At 43.9% G+C, this 16,460-nt stretch overlaps 1 protein-coding gene across 2 annotated transcripts in view; it reads left to right on the top strand.

Moving 5' to 3' along the window:
* Positions 1 to 16,460, top strand: part of VWDE (von Willebrand factor D and EGF domains) — a 388,413-nt gene that overhangs the window by 281,087 nt on the left and 90,866 nt on the right. For both annotated transcript variants that reach the window (XM_069211824.1, XM_069211825.1), the window contains one exon: positions 15,652 to 15,766. In XM_069211824.1, the coding sequence (XP_069067925.1) occupies positions 15,652 to 15,766 (115 nt within the window). The remainder of the gene's footprint in view (positions 1 to 15,651; positions 15,767 to 16,460) is intronic.

Genomic DNA, 16,460 nt, shown 5'->3' on the forward strand with positions numbered 1-16,460 from the left:
AAGGCGTTGTTTAACTTTTGTGTAGGAGTTTCTCTGCTGTTGCACCACTGGTGTAAAATCAGGGTATGCTGTAATGGTTGCATCTTTGAATTTCTAGCGCCTTTGGCTTGAAATCACTGGAGGACCAGGTTGCAGTCCTGAAAGTTAAGTAGACGGGCGATAATTGATTGAGGTGGAGTACCCGGCATCAACGACCTGCCCGGTACCCTGTGTGCCCTTTCAACCAAGAAGAATTTTGGCACCATATCTGCTAGTACAGTGTCCATAAGCCATTTCTCAACGTGTAGTTCCATGCTTGGGACTTCGACGTGCTCCAGAAAGCCCAAGAAAAGGACATTATTCCATCTCGATCTCCTCTCCACATCCTCCGCTCTTTGGTGTAATGTTGCTTACTCCGTGCTCAATCACGTTATCTGTGCCTCCAATTCTTGGATGGTAGATTACATAGCGCCTATGGATGATTACGTTTCTTCCACCCTCTCTGTCAGTTTACGATGTTCATCATGGAGGATATTCACATCTTGGGAAAAAGTATCGATTTTAGCTTCAAAGGATGTTTTGGTGTCCATCATTACCTGCAAAACCTGTTCAAACTGGGTGGAATACATTGGTAGGGTGGTCTCCAATTTCTGAAGAGTGCTTAAAGTGCAATCCGCAGACACAGAGGTGAGCATTGGTCCCAATTCTTCAGGAATCAGAGGTTTTGAGGTTTTAGGCTTGACCATTCTCCCCTCTGGAAGTGGAGTATGGCAGTGCAGCATGCATTTCGAGGGGGGTAGTGCTCCCGTAAACCACCCCTTCAAATATGCTCCAGACACCAATACAATCGCGTTACAGCGGGAGATGACAGTCAAGGTCCCGCAATAAATCGATCGCTGCAAACTCAGGTCCCCCTAGGAAGTAGCTATGAGCAAGCGAGAGGACAGCCCCGAGGCAGCAGTGGGCAGATCAAGGGCTTGGATCTGGCAGAACATGCATCAATCAGGGCAACTCCTTACAATTTTAATCCAGGCGTGACACAGTACAAGCAATGAGTGCAGACACCACACTGAGGGCCCATGCAGTAAGGCCATGATGAGTGTATCCCAGCTGCCAGTGTTGCATGAACCTCAGTCCCAGGGAGGAGTGCGCTGGCAGCAATTAAAGGGAATTGAGGTCTTTGAGGCCTGCTGCAGCAAGGCTGTGATGACCGCAAGACTGCTAGTAGCTGGGGTGCTACCACCCGCTGATGAATCAGGCACCATCCAGTGTAGGATGAGGAAAAGGTAGCATCAAGGAGTGCATCAGAAAGTCAAGGTCCTGTAGGGGGCCATGGGGTAGTGCAAGTGGCCACATCCCCACCGGTAGCACCAAGGGCTGCACAGCTGCCACAGCAGAGCAACACCATGAGGTCCCTGCAGCTGTACACAATCGGGTCTGCAGTAGCGGGGGCATCTGCCATCGCCAGCGGCACACTTTGGGAGCGAAGGGGGTCCTCCCCCTACCTCCAGCCATTAGGGTTGCCGGGCAAAGTCCATGTGTGGCCCCAGTCATGCCACCAGAGGCCCTGCAGCAAGCCCCACCATCAGCCAATTCAGCAGGCCCGATCAACTGCCAATTTTGTATCCCCCGATCACAAGACAAAGTCCGGTGATCACAGAGCACAAGCAAGGTTGGGTGGGCAGAGTTAAACAGGTTGATTTTTTGGGCTGTCTATGGAGCTTTTTAGTGAACTCCGATGCAGCCTCCATCTTAGCCATGCCCCCCTAGTCAAATAGAAACATATCCTACAAAACAATCATACCTAGATGCTACGCTGTCTTATCATGCAGTGTTCAATAGAGTGTAAGGCATACCGTGGGTCCAAATGGAGGAAAAAGTAATATACATGATCAGAAATATGCAGAAAGTGCAGTGAGGAATTTAGAATCTACTTGTGCATTTAAGTGTTATACTCCAAGGTAGAGAGGTGTTCAAAGAAAACAGGGAAGGTAGTTACACCTAGGTTCAGAAAATATTCAAGGACTCCCCACAAGACCCACTCTACATGGAAGGTCATATTGATTTAGTAGCAATAACCAAGTAAAATAGCCTAGAATGTGGGTGAATTAAGCAAAGGGCCTGGACTAGACAAAGAAAGCAAAACGTTTGCTATGTAGTGGAGCACTGCATACTCAGCAGTGCTTTTCAGCCGGTATAGCGAGCAACATTGGGAAGAGAAGAGTAGGAAATCTTGGAACATCTTCCTTAGGAACCAAAGAAGAGTGAAATTTCACTTGTGCTAGAAGGCAAGCCAATTTGTAATATATGCTTAAAATCTTCATGTTATTGTATTTGCTGTGTATACTGCAAGCAGGCACTTGAGCATTAAGCTATGGTTAGAAGACATGCTTCGCTGGCGAAGCATGACGTCTCAGCAAATATAATTTACATTCATAAAATAATATGTGACTTCTGGTAAAAATGTTGGAAAGATGTGCAGGCTATTGAAACAAAGAGGAGCAAATAATCATAGAAGGGCCAACAGTAGAATTCCTTTTACAGCTCTAAAATTGTAGAAACTAGAAAGGAAGTTAGCTGTCACATGCAGCTTGCCAGTTACACTCACAGTAAAGATAGGCTTTTTATGTAAGAGGTAGAAAATAGATGTCAGTGCCAACAATGTTATCTCCTTTGAGCAAAATGTCTTTATAATACCAGTCCAGGTACACCAAACAACAGTGAAGAAAGATTGCAAGGTCTGAAGAGGCTGTCAAGGTGAACCTCAGACCACTGGTTTTGTTTAACCCCTTCGCTGCCAGGCCTTTTCCCCCTCCTGTGCCAGGACTTTTTTTGGCTATTTGGGACAGTTCGCACTTAGGCCCTCATAACTTTCTGTCCACATAAGCTAGCCAAGCCAAATTTGCGTCCTTTTCTCCAACATCCTAGGGATTCTAGAGGTACCCAGACTTTGTGGGTTCCCCTGAGCAGGCCAAGAAATTAGCCAAAATACAGTGACATTTTTTTTTTTTTCAAAAAAATTGGAAAAAGTGGCTGCAGAAGAAGGCTTGTGGTTTTTTCCCTGAAAATGGCATCAACAAAGGGATTGCGGTGCTAAAATCACCAGCTTCCCAGCTTTCAGGAACAGGCAGACTTGAATCAGAAAATCCAATTTTTACTGGGACATACCCCATTTTTACGATTTTCTGTGCTTTCAGCCTCCTTCCAGTCAGTGACAGAAATGGGCGTGAAACCAATGCTGGATCCCAGAAACCTAAACATTTCTGAAAAGTAGACAAAATTCTGAATTCAGCAAGGGGTGAATTGTGTAGATCCTACAAGGGTTTCCTACAGAAAATAACACCTGATTTTTTTTTAAATTGAAATTGAGGTGAAAAAAACAGCAATTTTTCTCTACGTTTTACTCTGTAACTTTTTCCTGCAATGTCAGATTTTTTAAAGCAATATACAGTTACGTCTGCTGGACTCTTCTGGTTGTGGGGATATATAGGTCTTGTAGGTTCATCAAGAAGACCTAGGGGAATCCAAGATGGGGTGACTTGTGGGGCTCTGACCAGGTTCTGTTACCCAGAATCCTTTACAAAGCTCAAAATTTGGCTAAAAAAACACGTTTTCCTCACATTTCGGTGACAGAAAGTTCTGGAATCTGAGAGGAGCCACAAATTTCCTTCCACTCAGCGTTCCCCCAAGTCTCCCGATAAAAATTATACTTCACTTGTGTGGGTCAGCCTAGCGCCCGTGACAGGAAATGCCCCAAAACACAACGTGGACACATCCCATTTTTTGACAGAAAACAAAGGTGTTTTTTGTAAAGTGCCTACCTGTAGATTTTGGCCTACAGCTCAGCCGGCACCTAGGGAAACCTACCAAACCTGTGCATTTTTGAAAACTAGAGAACTAGGGGAATCCAAGATGGGGTGACTTGTGGGGCTCTGACCAGGTTCTGTTACCCAGAATACTTTGCAAACCTCAAAATTTGGCTAAAAAAAACACATTTTCCTCACATTTCGGTGACAGAAAGTTCTGGAATCTGAGAGGAGCCACAAATTTCCTTCCACCCAGCGTTCCCCCAAGTCTCCCGATAAAAATGATACCTCACTTATGTGGGTAGGCCTAGCGCCCACGAAAGGAAATGGACCAAAACACAACGTGAACACATCACATTTTTTCACAGAAAACAGAGGTGTTTTTTACAAAGTGCCTATCTGTGGATTTTGGCCTCTAGCTCAGCCAGCCCCAAGGGGGGCAGAAATGGCCTAAAATAAATATGCCCCCCCAATCCCCCCGGGGAGCGACCCTTGCCTACGGGGTCGCTCCCCCTGTGTGACATAGGCGGAAAAAAAAAGATCCCCGGTGCCTAGTTGTTTCTGCCCCCCTTGGGGGCAGATTGACCTAAAATCAGCCGATTTGCCCCCAAGGGGGGCAGAAATGGTCTAAATACAATTTGCCCCCCAGGGGAGCGACCCTTGCCTAATGGGTCGCTCCCCATCTCTAAGAAAACAGACGAACAAAAAAAAACACACAAAAAAACACAAAAAAAAAATCGCCCTGGTGCCTAGAGGTTTCTGCCCCCCATGGGAGCAGATCGGCCTAATAACAATAGGCCGATCTGCCCCCAGGGGGGCAGAAATGGCCTAAAATAAATTTGCCCCCCAACCCGCCCCCGGGAGCGACCCTTGCCTACGGGGTCGCTCCCCTTGCGTGACATTGGAGCAAAAAACAAATCCCTGGTGCCTAGTGGTTTATGCCCCCCTTGGGGGCAGATTGACCTAAAATCGGCCGATCTGCCCCCGAGGGAGGCAGAAATAGTCTAAATACAATTTGCCCCCAGGGGAGCGACCCTTGCCTAATGGGTCGCTCCCCATCTCTAAAAAAACAACAAAAAAAACAAAAAAATTTAGCCCTGGCGTCTAGAGGTTTCTGCCCCCCATGGGAGCAGATCGGCCTAATAACAATAGGCCGATCTGCCCCCGGGGGGGGGGCAGAAATGGCCTAAAATAAATTTGCCCCCCACCCCCTAACCCCACCCCGGGAGCGACCCTTGCCTACGTGGTCGCGACCCTTGCATGACATTGGTGCAAAAAAAGAATTCACGGTGCCTAGTGGTTTCCACCTAAAATCGGCCGATCTGCCCCCAAGGGGGGCAGAATTGGTCTAAATACAATTTGCACCCCAGGGGACCAACCCTTGCCTAATGGGTCGCTCCCCATCTCTAAAAAAACAAACAAAAAAAACCACACAAAAAAAATTAGCCCTGGCTACTAGAGGTTTCTGCCCCCAGGGGGGGGCAGAAATGACCTAAAGTAAATTTGCCCCCACCCCCCACCCGGAGTGACCCTTGCCTACGGGGTCGCTCCCCTTGCGTGACGTTGGTGCAAAAAAAAAGATCCCCAGTGCCTAGTGGTTTCTGCCCCCTTTGGGGACAGATTGACCTAAAATCGGCTGATCTGCCCCCAAAGGCGGCAGAAATGGCCTAAATACAATTTGCCCCTCCAGGGGAGCGACCCTTGCCTAAGGGGTCGCTCACCATCTGCAAAACAACAACAACAACAAAAATCCCCGGTGCCTAGCGGTTTCTGCCCCCCTTGGGGTCCCCCTTGGGGGCAAATCGGCCTAATTAAAAAGGCTAATCTGCCCCCCAGGGAGGCAGAAATGGCCTAAAATAAATGTGCCCCCCCCCAGGGGAACGACCCTTGCCAAATGGGTTGTTCCCCTTGCGTGAAATTCACGAAGAAAAAAAAACCTCCTTGGTGTCTAGTGGTTTCTGTCCCCCTTGGGGGCAGATTGACCTCATAAAAATAGGCCAATCTGCCCCCAAGGGGGGGCAGAAAAGGCCTTAAAAAAAAATGCCCCCCCTGGGAGTGACCCTTGCCCAAGGGGTCGCTCCCTTATGCCAGTTTCATAAAAATAATAGAATTCCCTGGTGTCTAGTGGGAGTTTCAGAAGCCGGATTGCTTTACAATCCGGCTTTTGAAACGCTGAGAGAGACTTCAAAGGGAAGGAAATACATTTCCTTCCCTTTGAAGCCTCTCCGGGCCTCCTCCACGTGATCGAGCTGAGCTTCCAGCGCGAAGGAGGAGGCCTCTGTGACAATCAGCGCGCGAGGCGTGCTGACGTTACGGCGGGGGGGGTCGGGGGTGGAAGGGGAAGGGATTCCCCTTCCATCCACGACTGGGGGTGTGTGTGGGGGGGGGGCCAGTGGGGGAGCGCAAGCGCTCCCCCCGGTCCCCCAGTTCCCGGGTGCAGGACTAGGTGATCTCGTCCAAGGCACCCGGGAACCGGTGCCTTGGACTAGATCACCTCGTCCAAGGCTCAGAATAGGTTAACCATTTAAAAGGGGTTTTGTATAGAAGTACTAGAAAAACCACCAGATGTGAAACAAAGAAAACTTCTAGACCAACATATCACTAAATTCTGATATCAAAGTGAGTCTTACAAGAGGAGAGAAATACAGGGTATATTCATGCAAACACATAGAAAAAGTGGACCTGACAATAACACTAATAATACAACATGTATCCGACATGAACCCAATTGTTGAGCAATTTCATGACACATAATTTAAAGATTATGACATTACAAGAATTTATTGATTTGTTGAAGGGGCTAAGGCTTCCTGAAAGCATTGGGCATCAAAGATATCTAGTTTCATATCCAAATATATCCCAACCATCTGAAACATCTTCAGTTTATAGCAGGGAGACATTATGAGGTCAGCGTTCTACCACTTGGCATAAAATCTTCCCAAGAATGTGCACAAAATATTTAATCATGGTTGTGCCCATATCAGGTGCTAACGAGAAACACAAGTTTACCTATATTTATATGAATAGCTGCCGAAAGGGCATTCACTCAATCAAAGCCAGACCCTATCAATATAGTGGGGTTGTTGTTGCCTTAGCTTGACAAATATCCCAGATACATTCAAATAAAAAAAAAAAAATGGGAGTTGAAAAGCAGTGACAATGCCGTCACAAAAGTGGATTCTGGCCTTTCAGAATCCTATTCCCCTATGCCAATGTTTTTAAAACTATTAAGCATGATGGTATTGTGCATCCACCAAGTATGACATGCTCATCTGCAAATCATACCATTATAAAAATGGTAACATATCAATGGTTACAATTAACCCGGTCTTTGGAGGATTTAGAGATAGTGAGTCACAATTTACAAACATCATTAAATGATGGGTGTAGGAAGTTGGCTCTGTATGTGCTATTTCAAAGTAAGGAATAGCATGCACAGAGTCCAAGGGTTCCCCTTAGAGGTAAAATAGTGGTAAAAAGAGATAATACTAATGCTCTATTTTGTGGTAGTGTGGTCGAGCAGTAGGCTTATCCAAGGAGTAGTGTTAAGCATTTGTTGTACATACACATAGACAATAAATGAGGTACACACACTCAGAGACAAATCCAGCCAATAGGTTTTGTTATAGAAAAATATCTTTTCTTAGTTTATTTTAAGAACCACAGGTTCAAATTTAACATGTAATATCTTGTTTGAAAGGTATTGCAGGTAAGTACATTAGGAACTTTGAATCATTTCAATTGCATGTATACTTTTCAAGTTATTGACAAATAGCTATTTCAAAAGTGGACACAGTGCAATTTTCACAGTTCCTGGGGGAGGTAAGTTTTTGTTAGTTTTACCAGGTAAGTAAGACACTTACAGGGTTCAGTTCTTGGTCCAAGGTAGCCCACCGTTGGGGGTTCAGAGCAACCCCAAAGTCACCACACCAGCAGCTCAGGGCCGGTCAGGTGCAGAGTTCAAAGTGGTGCCCAAAACGCATAGGCTAGAATGGAGAGAAGGGGGTGCCCCGGTTCCGGTCTGCTTGCAGGTAAGTACCCGCGTCTTCGGAGGGCAGACCAGGGGGGTTTTGTAGGGCACCGGGGGGGACACAAGCCCACACAGAAATTTCACCCTCAGCAGCGCGGGGGCGGCCGGGTGCAGTGTAGAAACAAGCGTCGGGTTTTCAATGTTAGTCTATGAGAGATCAAGGGATCTCTTTAGCGCTGCAGGCAGGCAAGGGGGGGCTTCCTCGGGGAAACCTCCACTTGGGCAAGGGAGAGGGACTCCTGGGGGTCACTTCTGCAGTGAAAGTCCGGTCCTTCAGGTCCTGGGGGCTGCGGGTGCAGGGTCTTTTCCAGGCGTCGGGACTTAGGTTTCAGAGAGTCGCGGTCAGGGGAAGCCTCGGGATTCCCTCTGCAGGCGGCGCTGTGGGGGCTCAGGGGGGACAGGTTTTGGTACTCACAGTCGTAGAGTAGTCCGGGGGTCCTCCCTGAGGTGTTGGTTCTCCACCAGCCGAGTCGGGGTCGCCGGGTGCAGTGTTGCAAGTCTCACGCTTCTTGCGGGGAGTTGCAGGGTCTTTAAAGCTGCTCCTTGAAACAAAGTTGCAGTCTTTTTGGAGCAGGTCCGCTGTCCTCGGGAGTTTCTTGCCTTTTTCGAAGCAGGGCAGTCCTCAGAGGAGTCAGAGGTCGCTGGTCCCTTGGAAGGCGTCGCTGGAGCAGAGTTCTTTGGAAGGCAGGAGACAGGCCGGTGAGTTTCTGGAGCCAAGGCAGTTGTTGTCTTCTGGTCTTCCTCTGCAGGGGTTTTCAGCTAGGCAGTCCTTCTTCTTGTAGTTGCAGGAATCTAATTTTCTAGGGTTCAGGGTAGCCCTTAAATACTAAATTTAAGGGCGTGTTTAGGTCTGGGGGGTTAGTAGCCAATGGCTACTAGCCCTGAGGGTGGGTACACCCTCTTTGTGCCTCCTCCCAAGGGGAGGGGGTCACAATCCTAACCCTATTGGGGGAATCCTCCATCTGCAAGATGGAGGATTTCTAAAAGTTAGAGTCACTTCAGCTCAGGACACCTTAGGGGCTGTCCTGACTGGCCAGTGACTCCTCCTTGTTGCTTTCTTTGTTCCCTCCAGCCTTGCCGCCAAAAGTGGGGGCCGTGGCCGGAGGGGGCGGGCAACTCCACTAAGCTGGAGTGCCCTGCTGGGCTGTGACAAAGGGGTGAGCCTTTGAGGCTCACCGCCAGGTGTTACAGCTCCTGCCTGGGGGAGGTGTTAGCATCTCCACCCAGTGCAGGCTTTGTTACTGGCCTCAGAGTGACAAAGGCACTCTCCCTATGGGGCCAGCAACATGTCTCTAGTGTGGCAGGCTGCTGGAACTAGTCAGCCTACACAGACAGTCGGTTAAGTTTCAGGGGGCACCTCTAAGGTGCCCTCTGTGGTGTATTTTACAATAAAATGTACACTGGCATCAGTGTGCATTTATTGTGCTGAGAAGTTTGATACCAAACTTCCCAGTTTTCAGTGTAGCCATTATGGTGCTGTGGAGTTCGTGTTTGACAGACTCCCAGACCATATACTCTTATGGCTACCCTGCACTTACAATGTCTAAGGTTTTGTTTAGACACTGTAGGGGTACCATGCTCATGCACTGGTACCCTCACCTATGGTATAGTGCACCCTGCCTTAGGGCTGTAAGGCCTGCTAGAGGGGTGACTGACCTATACTTGCATAGGCAGTGAGAGGCTGGCATGGCACCCTGAGGGGAGTGCCATGTCGACTTACTCGTTTTGTTCTCACTAGCACACACAAGCTAGCAAGCAGTGTGTCTGTGCTGAGTGAGAGGTCTCCAGGGTGGCATAAGACATGCTGCAGCCCTTAGAGACCTTCCTTGGCATCAGGGCCCTTGGTACTAGAAGTACCAGTTACAAGGGACTTATCTGGATGCCAGGGTCTGCCAATTGTGGATACAAAAGTACAGGTTAGGGAAAGAACACTGGTGCTGGGGCCTGGTTAGCAGGCCTCAGCACACTTTCAATTGTAAACATAGCATCAGCAAAGGCAAAAAGTCAGGGGGCAACCATGCCAAGGAGGCATTTCCTTACAATGGGCACAAGACAATGTGGTCAAGGGGAAAATATTCACCTGACCAGTCCCAACTGTGACGTTGCCAAGAAAAGCATCACACTCAGGACAGGCAGGGCATCTGGGGAAACTGTAAACCTTGTATCACTATCATGATACTCACATCCAGTTACAGGGAAATACACTGTCAATGAGTTGATAACTCTTATTTGCATATGATTAGATCCTTATAAAATTAATTCTATAGTTCATCAGCAAATTTGGAACATCACCAATCACCATGATTCTAATAAAGCCTTAATAGATGAGTCAAACATGGTATTCACAGTTACTACAGATGAGCAACAAACAATTTGACAGCATGGCTCCTGAAGTCTTAGCATTTGTCATTTACATATAACACATGAATGTAAGAATGGTCATGATAGTCAGGGAGGCATGCTATAGTGATATGTAATGCAGCAAAAATGGAAACAGTTGTTTTCATAGTGTTATTACAACAAGTATCAACCCAAACTTAATGAGAAAAATGTAACTTCTCAATATCTTATGCTCTTGATAGCTTGTAAATTAGTATATGTATAACGTAAAAAACAACACTCAATATTATCAGCCCATACAAAGGGCCCAAATAAGGTAACTATGTTTACAATATCAGTGCTAAAAACATTTCTGGAAGGAGCCTAAATGTCTCATATTTGAAATGTAAAAGTAAATATATTACAAAAGTTTTAAATAGGACAATTTTGATTCTCATTAAACCAATGCACAAAGGCAACTTTAGAAATTACCACACTTAAAATTACCTTTTTCGTAGCTATCATTCCATTAAGGGCAGTTTGTGAGCTACATATGTGAACTATGCAGGATGCTTATTTAGAAATGCTTAATGACAGGGTAATTGTGGGAAAACATTTTTTTTCAAAGGTGGTTCTTAATTTTCATGTTAACTAGACCATTCATTTGCCAATTTGTTTCCAAACTTCATTGACAGCATCTGAAAGAACATTACATACACTAGCTGTTACGTGAACAGGTACCTACTATATGGAAGGCACTTACACAAAAACAACATTTTTTTGTGAGTTACTTTCATCAAGACAGGTACAAACCCAACAGAAAAGAAAACATTGCAAGACAAATTGTGGGGCAATCCGTTGATGCTACATATTAGTGGGTAGGAAGTGAGCATGAACACCGAGGCACATTTCAGTAGAAAAAAGCAACATATGAAATAGATATAAAATAGCAGATGAATAAAAGAGGCAATTATATATATTGTACTTAAAACAAGATGGCTGACACCCAAGACCAGGAAAATAATGGACCTGTCTCTAAGTTCCAATTTCTTGTAAGATCAAGGAAATGGAAAGCATAAAATAAGTATATAGTAATCTGTGAATTTCTAAATGCTCAGATTCTATAGGCATGGACTTAGCATTGGGAGACATAAGAAAATCATAATTTTGACAACTGAATCAAACCAACTGTAAACCCTGAAAGAAATATGTTACATGCCTGTGGCAATAGTTGTGAGTCTTGAGACTCTTCCAGATTTACATTCTGTGCTTTATCCCAAAATTGAATAGTTGAGTCGGGAAATTCCTTTGACTAAAATAAAGTTTTATCTTTGACCATCAACCATTGGTTAAGACCACCCCCTGACAATGTAGACCATTAGCCCACAATGATGAGTATGTGACCAACACCTTTATTTTATATTTTTTTATTTGTCCTGTGTGGTTTTGTTTTTTTAACTATAACTTATAATGTGATATTCTCTTTCACCAGTAAAGTGAGAAGGGCCCATGTAAATGTAGAAGAGTCTTTGGCTGAAAAAAATATTTTTTTAGTTCAGTAATTAGTTTCTTTTGCTGTGTAAACCCATTCTAGATTCTTCTGCAGTGCATTTATTATACAGCCGTATTCTTTACTTTTGCAGTTGTGAGAATTAAGTTGCAGTAAATACATATTTTAACACAGTATGTTCTCCTTGAACTTACTGCCTTCTCTGGACATGTTCACAATAATGTTTAGTATTTTACACACTGGAGACAAGCAAGGGGTTTCACGGTGATAGAAGATCGTGCAGATGATTGCTTTGCTCCACATATTTTTTCAAATTACTAGTTATCTAATTTTAAAGGATCTTACTGAAAAATGGGATATTGACTATTGGATGGTAGTTAGGACCTGTTGATCAGCCAATAGTGTCTGCAGGAGGAGAGCAATAGCCACTTGCTTAATTGTATCTTGTACCCTATCGCAGATGATGTCAGCTGTAAGGGTATGAAAGAGTTTCTCATACATGTTGCTGTATGTAGTTCCTCTAGCAGATTTGAGTTTTTTTATTTTGTGAGCTAATTTGAAACCACTAAAGGGAGGAGTTTGAAAGTGCTCAGTAATTATCTGCAATGCCCAGGGTGGTGGGATTGATATGTTGACATTGTTCTGTTGATTTTAGTTCTCCCTTTTATGTAAAAAATGTTAGACCCAAAGAAAGTCTAGGACAGTGATGTTTTTGGTAAGATAGTTTGGTGTGGGTGTTTGCAGGTCTATTAAACATAGAATTAGCATTTTTTGTTCATTTTATTGTCTATGCTATTGACTTCTCTGAATCATAAATTTAGATTGTCAACGTATGACAGTGAAGCATCCCAAGCTATGAATTTCTCCAACATAGAGAATAAATCAGTGCGATGCTTGAATTGCAGGGGTAACATTGCTGTCCATCTTTTTCTACCCAACATGCCCCTTCAGTCAGAGATCACCCTATGCAAATCAAACTTTCTCCTTGTTCTATAGTAATCAAGCCTAAATTTCCATGTCAGGTGCCCGCTATGTGGGATCATAAGCAACCCCAGGATAGTTTTGGCTACTTCGGCCACATCTGGGAATACATTTTGCACTTAAAGCATTTCACTTAGAAATACAAAAAGTGAAGGCTAAAGTGCTTGAATAAATCTCAGCAATTGGCAGATACTTTGGTCACAATCCAATATATGCTTTTTGCTCACTATGCCACTCCAGACAGAGAACAGTCACTTGCAAATCAGGCATGTTCATCCTCAGATTGGAAAAGTCCAGCTTGAACCTTTAGGCCACATCCTCTATGGTCAGGAATACATGCTTCTATAGAAGGGGGTTCTGCCTTTTGGGCCTCATTAATTAGGATCAGGTTGAGTCCAGTGAGCATGGGATCCATATCTGGGTCTTAACCTGCGGACTTTGAAAACAAAAAAATGTAATGGGTGGGTTGCTTGACGTAGTCTCAGCTACTGTTAATAATTCATTGCCATGTTACGTCATGACACATGCATAAACAGTCATGTATAAAAAGCCCCCTATAATAGAAAACCCTTCCCAATATGGATGTCCATGAATCTGCATGCATGCAAATGCATTGTGACAAACTGCAGCCATTTTGGCATTAGCTAATGCCAATGCAAACAAGCATTAGTAAAGCTAATACCTCTGACACTTACAGCAGCATCTATTGACTTTGCCAGTGCTTGTTTGGCTGTGTGTATTTTGCATTCCAACCGTGTTATGAAGGGAATATAGATAAAATAGTGTTCATGTGTTGGAGGGCAATGTGTTGGTTAGAACCTGGTCTTAATACACTGACTTGAAAGGCTGACCCTGTTGTACAGAAAGGATTATGACCTGCCTCCAAGTGAAAGTGGGCATTGAATGAAAGTGTTTGAATAAATGTGCTGATGATTTGATGACCCTTTAGTGATAGCCAAAATATCAAGTTTTTTTTCAAAGGCCATTAATATTTTCCTATGCCATGCTTTTACATTTAGAGTAGCTAGTGGTGGTGTGTTTTCTGTGCATGTGAGCATTTCGGAAGTGTCCAGCTTTCAACCGCTATTTGAACTCCATATTCTTAGATATATGGAGAGTTGCCATTGTTTTTGATCATTGCATAAAGAATAGAGATCTGTTGAAATAATCCCCATTTTCTAATTTCAGCCTACGCATAGGGTCTCAGGTAATGTTTTTATACATGCATTTGATAATTGAATGGCAGGTCCCAGAGGCTTATTTGGCAGCCAGGTTTTGGGGGGAAATATGGCTAGGTCCAAAATGCGGAGGCATGGTGAGCAAAAGAACAATGGACTTAACCCAGCTCTGTGACAAGGGGTGAGTGTTTGAAAAGTTTCAGCACTCAATCCATCATCCTTTTGTGTTGCTATTTGGAGAGTTACCATTGTTCTTGGTCATCAGAAAAAGAATGGAGATCCGTCAAAGTAACCCCCAATTTCAAATGTGTCTAACACCCTGCAAATAAGGTCCCAGGTAATGGTTTTAGAGATGCAGTTGATAATTGAATGACATATACGTGTTTTTGACAGAACGATATATCCCTATTAATACACAGCCATTATAAGACCCTGATTCTGTTATCAATCACACCTTGATCGTATTACACAATCTATATAGAGGAAGCCAAAACATAACCATTTATGTGAAGTTACATAAAGCCAGCTTAAATTTGTGTAATGGACTAGAATCAAATGTATTACTGCTTCAATGGAAATATGCTGCAAAAGTAATTACAGTATTTAGAAGCAAGCTGTGTAGTTTTGACTTCGCTGAATTAGCTTAGATCCCATCTAACTTACCCTGAAGCATGACATTGACTCAATTGAAGCATACTTAAGACTATGTGGTAACTAATCTTGGAAATTAGATTAATTTAGCTCTCTCTTACACCAGAGTTTTCAACCCAATTTCAAGTTTTGCCAGGTTGACATGCCGGCTGAAAAAAAAGGAAAATAAGTATTCAGGAAAATCCATTAGGATGCTAGAAAGTTTTCTATGCCATGAGCCTAATGTCCAGCCTCTGGACTTCAGGAAGAACCAAAAAGAGATTGTTTTCAAGATGTCCTCCACTGATATCGCTAGGGAAACACAATATCACCCTCCAAATTCAGAGAGGCTATTCCAGTTATTTAAGGCCTGTTTGTTATCTCTGTGAACATGTAACTGGGACTCTCTAACCATCTTTTAAGCTGGCATAAGATGGAAGACACAATAAGTAGTTCTACTGATTCATTGCTGTGTATTATCCACCAGACACAGGCTGATCTGTACAAAAAATATGCATGCATTAATATGAATAAACAATGGTTCTTAATACTTACTGAAAGTGGCCCCCACTATATCCTCAACAGATACTTTGATGCTACCATATCTTTACAATGAGCTAGGCAATGTTCAATAGTATAAAACACAGAAGCAGATAACTCGGGGTTCAGTGTCCCTTACTCTGAAATACTGTGGAGTGTGGATTCCTCTTTAGGAGGGCAACTGAAGAATTACTAAAAGGTGCCTATGTTCTTTGGTGTCTAGGGCATGAATTGATGTCCCTGGATGATTGCTAGTTGCAGCTTTGTTTATCATGTTAGATTATATATGTGCATTTATAAGAAAGGATATATTGCCAGACCACCCACAGGAGCCACATAGATTTCTCATCAATGGGAGAACTATTGAAGTCCTGCGCTGCAGCCAGGCACAGAACATTAGGACACAAGTATCCAGTTAGTGCTGTGGAGTAGCTGTAGAGTAGCACTAATCAGATCTATGACAGTACAGTGCCAAAATTCACATAGATACAATTTCAGCTTATGGTTTCTAGCATCATTAGATTGGAAGCTTTTTAAGGCACATGGGATGATCTCCAATGATTTTCTTCTGTGATCAGCTATGCACATTTAATCAATGGGCAATATTTTTTAATACTGCTCTGTTGCTGAAGTTCAGCTTCTCGTGTTATTGGCATATATTGTTTTCTATCCTTACAGGAGAAAACATGCAACATTGAAGGACTCTGCTATGGAGATGGAGATCCAAATCCCAGTAGCCCCTGTTTACGTTGCAGGCCCGACATATCAAAGTTAACATGGTCAATCTCTCAAAGTAAGTACTGCTTTTTCTAATTTTCTGTTGTAGTTGAAACTAGGGGAGTAAGACATTTGTGTCATGTTAATATTTTGGGAAAAATACACGTAATTACACATAATTAAGTGAAATACAAAAATGGAATTTGCCAGTATATTTTAGTGTGAAATGCATCTTTACACTCTTTTTTTATGTGATTTTGCACTTAAAAAAAACTTAAACAACAAATGTGCCATAAGCATCAGCCATTCATGTTTTGGTCGTTCACGGCGACCCCATGTAGTCATGCTGAATCATTGCTGGGAACAGTGTTTAACCCCTTTGCTGCCAGGCCTTTTCCCCCTCCTGTGCCGAGCCTTTTTTTGGCTATTTGGGGCAGTTCGCGATTAGGCCCTCATAACTTTTTGTTCACATAAGCTTTGTCCTTTTTTTCCAACATCCTAGGGATTCTAGAGGTACCCAGACTTTGTGGGTTCCCCAGAAGGAGGCCAAGAAATTAGCCAAAATACAGTGAAAATTTCGTTTTTTTTAAAAAAATGGGAAAAAGGGGTTGCAGAAGAAGGCTTGTGGTTTTTCCCCTGAAAATGGCATCAACAAAGGGTTTGCGGTGCTAAAATCACCAGCTTCCCAGCTTTCAGGAACAGGCAGAGGTGAATCAGAAAACCCAATTTTTCAACACAATTTTGGCATTTTACTGGGACATACCCCATTT

This window comes from Pleurodeles waltl, chromosome 10 (assembly GCF_031143425.1).
Source record: "Pleurodeles waltl isolate 20211129_DDA chromosome 10, aPleWal1.hap1.20221129, whole genome shotgun sequence".
NCBI classification, from domain to species: Eukaryota; Metazoa; Chordata; class Amphibia; order Caudata; family Salamandridae; genus Pleurodeles; species Pleurodeles waltl.